A 1,776-nucleotide genomic window follows, 5' to 3' on the forward strand; every position below is an offset into this window, starting at 1 on the left:
CAATTGAAGGATTAAGTTTGTTCAAATTAATAGACAGGGACTAAATTTACAAAAGTAACACAATTCAGGGACCAAAAGTGTCGTTTTCTCTTAAATATTCAGTTACATGTGGTGTAATTATGTCTCAATTGACTTGAATCCATTTATGAGCACGGAGTACCCATTTTTCTACCCGAATCCATTCGCTGAAACTTTGATAGCCCTAAGTTTACACCCAAAACGCTTTAGCTTCTGTTAAGTGTCAACCAAGTAGCTTTCCTCTCCTTCCCTCTTCATTGTTTTGGTGTATAAGGATTACAATTTCGCAAAAGAACAGGTTCTTTTGAACTATCTTCTTGAAATAGCTTTAGGGCTCGTTTGGTTCGCGGAAAATATTTGAAGGGAAGTGGAAGTGAAATTTCGTGGAAAAGTAGTTACTAGGAAGATAAATTATGTTGTTTGGTTGGTGGAAAAGAAGTTGCTGGGAATATAAATTCTGTTGTTTGGTTAGATTTAAAATGGTAAGGAATAATATGTAAAAAGACACGTATACCCTTATTATTATTATTATTATTATTATTATTATTATTATTATTATTAACCTAAATAAATAAACCAGTATACCACAGTCCACATCCCAGTTTATTAAACCACAGTCCACATCCAATTTGGGGGCCCAATAATGAGAATACAATTAGGTTTTTCTTCACTCATCATTCTCTGGTTGAAAGATGAAGTAGTCCGCAGAGCAAGAGAAGCAGAGGCGGCGAGGCGGGAGCGGCGGCGAGGGCGGAGGCAGGCACAGCGATGCGGAGGCGGAGAGCTGAGGCGGCGACTGGCTAGGCGGGAGCGACGAGGGCATAGGCGGAGGTGGCCGGCGGCGACCGGAGGCGGTGACTAGCGAGTGGTGTTTTGTTAGCTTTCCAGTTTGGCAGGGAAGAAGACGAGGGAGGAGGAAGAGAACAGAAGAGGAGGAAGAAGAAATCAAGGGTAAAATAGTCTTCACAACCCAATTTTTCTCCCCAAAAGCACCGGAAAACAAAATCCTAGGGTGTAGCTCGGATTTTGTATTCCTCTCAAATGAGGAATTGTAGTTCCAATGGAAAACAAGTTCTAGTGAACCAAACATCAGAAAATTACAATTTCGGAACCTACTTCCCGTGGAAGTGCACTTCCGGCCAACTTCCTGCCAACCAAACATGGCCTTATATTTTGTGGAATTTTATTTTTTTGCATATTTGGATTCTCAATTTTCAGAGATGGATGAGGAAACGTCGAATTCAGCACGTCGAATGTCGACAAGATCTCGTAAGGTTGCTCCGAAAATGGCTGCTGCGCTTGCAAGCTCCGACAATCGAACACAGGTAAGTATTTTCAATTGACTCAGTTGAATTGTCTGGCTGGAATTGTGGATCTTTACGTTGTTGCATTTTTTTTTTTTAAATTTAAAATTTTTGAGATTCAAGACCAATAAAGACATGGAATTTCAATTTTGAATTGAAAAAAAAAAATTGAATTTGAATTTATTCAGAGCTAGTTTTACTGTCCTGTTGGCACAGGCGATTTTGGCTCGCCTGGATGCTTTGGAAAGTGACAATGCTGTGCCGGAGCCGGTGCAACTTGATGACGATGATGAAGCCTCTCTTGATGACGATGATCAAGGTTCATTTTCTCGTGTTTTCTGTTAGGAACATCATGTAATAGGTTTTGATGATACCAACTGTTAAGTAAGAATCCCCAAGTCTCGATACATAGGCAAAACAATGTAAGTTCGATAAGTAAACTAAGAGCGAAAAT

The 1,776-nt window shown here is 40.0% G+C and overlaps 1 protein-coding gene across 1 annotated transcript; it reads left to right on the forward strand.

The window, feature by feature from the left end:
- Positions 1-937: 937 nt before the first annotated feature.
- On the forward strand, positions 938-1,667 carry LOC115999300 (SWR1 complex subunit 6-like). Its single transcript, XM_031239155.1, has 2 exons — positions 938-1,343; positions 1,539-1,667. Exons 1-2 carry the CDS (start codon positions 1,179-1,181, stop codon positions 1,665-1,667), a joined length of 294 nt encoding a protein of 97 aa, XP_031095015.1. The 5' UTR covers positions 938-1,178.
- The last annotated feature ends 109 nt before the right edge of the window (positions 1,668-1,776 follow it).

Source organism: Ipomoea triloba, chromosome 12, assembly GCF_003576645.1.
Source record: "Ipomoea triloba cultivar NCNSP0323 chromosome 12, ASM357664v1".
Classification (NCBI taxonomy): domain Eukaryota; kingdom Viridiplantae; phylum Streptophyta; class Magnoliopsida; order Solanales; family Convolvulaceae; genus Ipomoea; species Ipomoea triloba.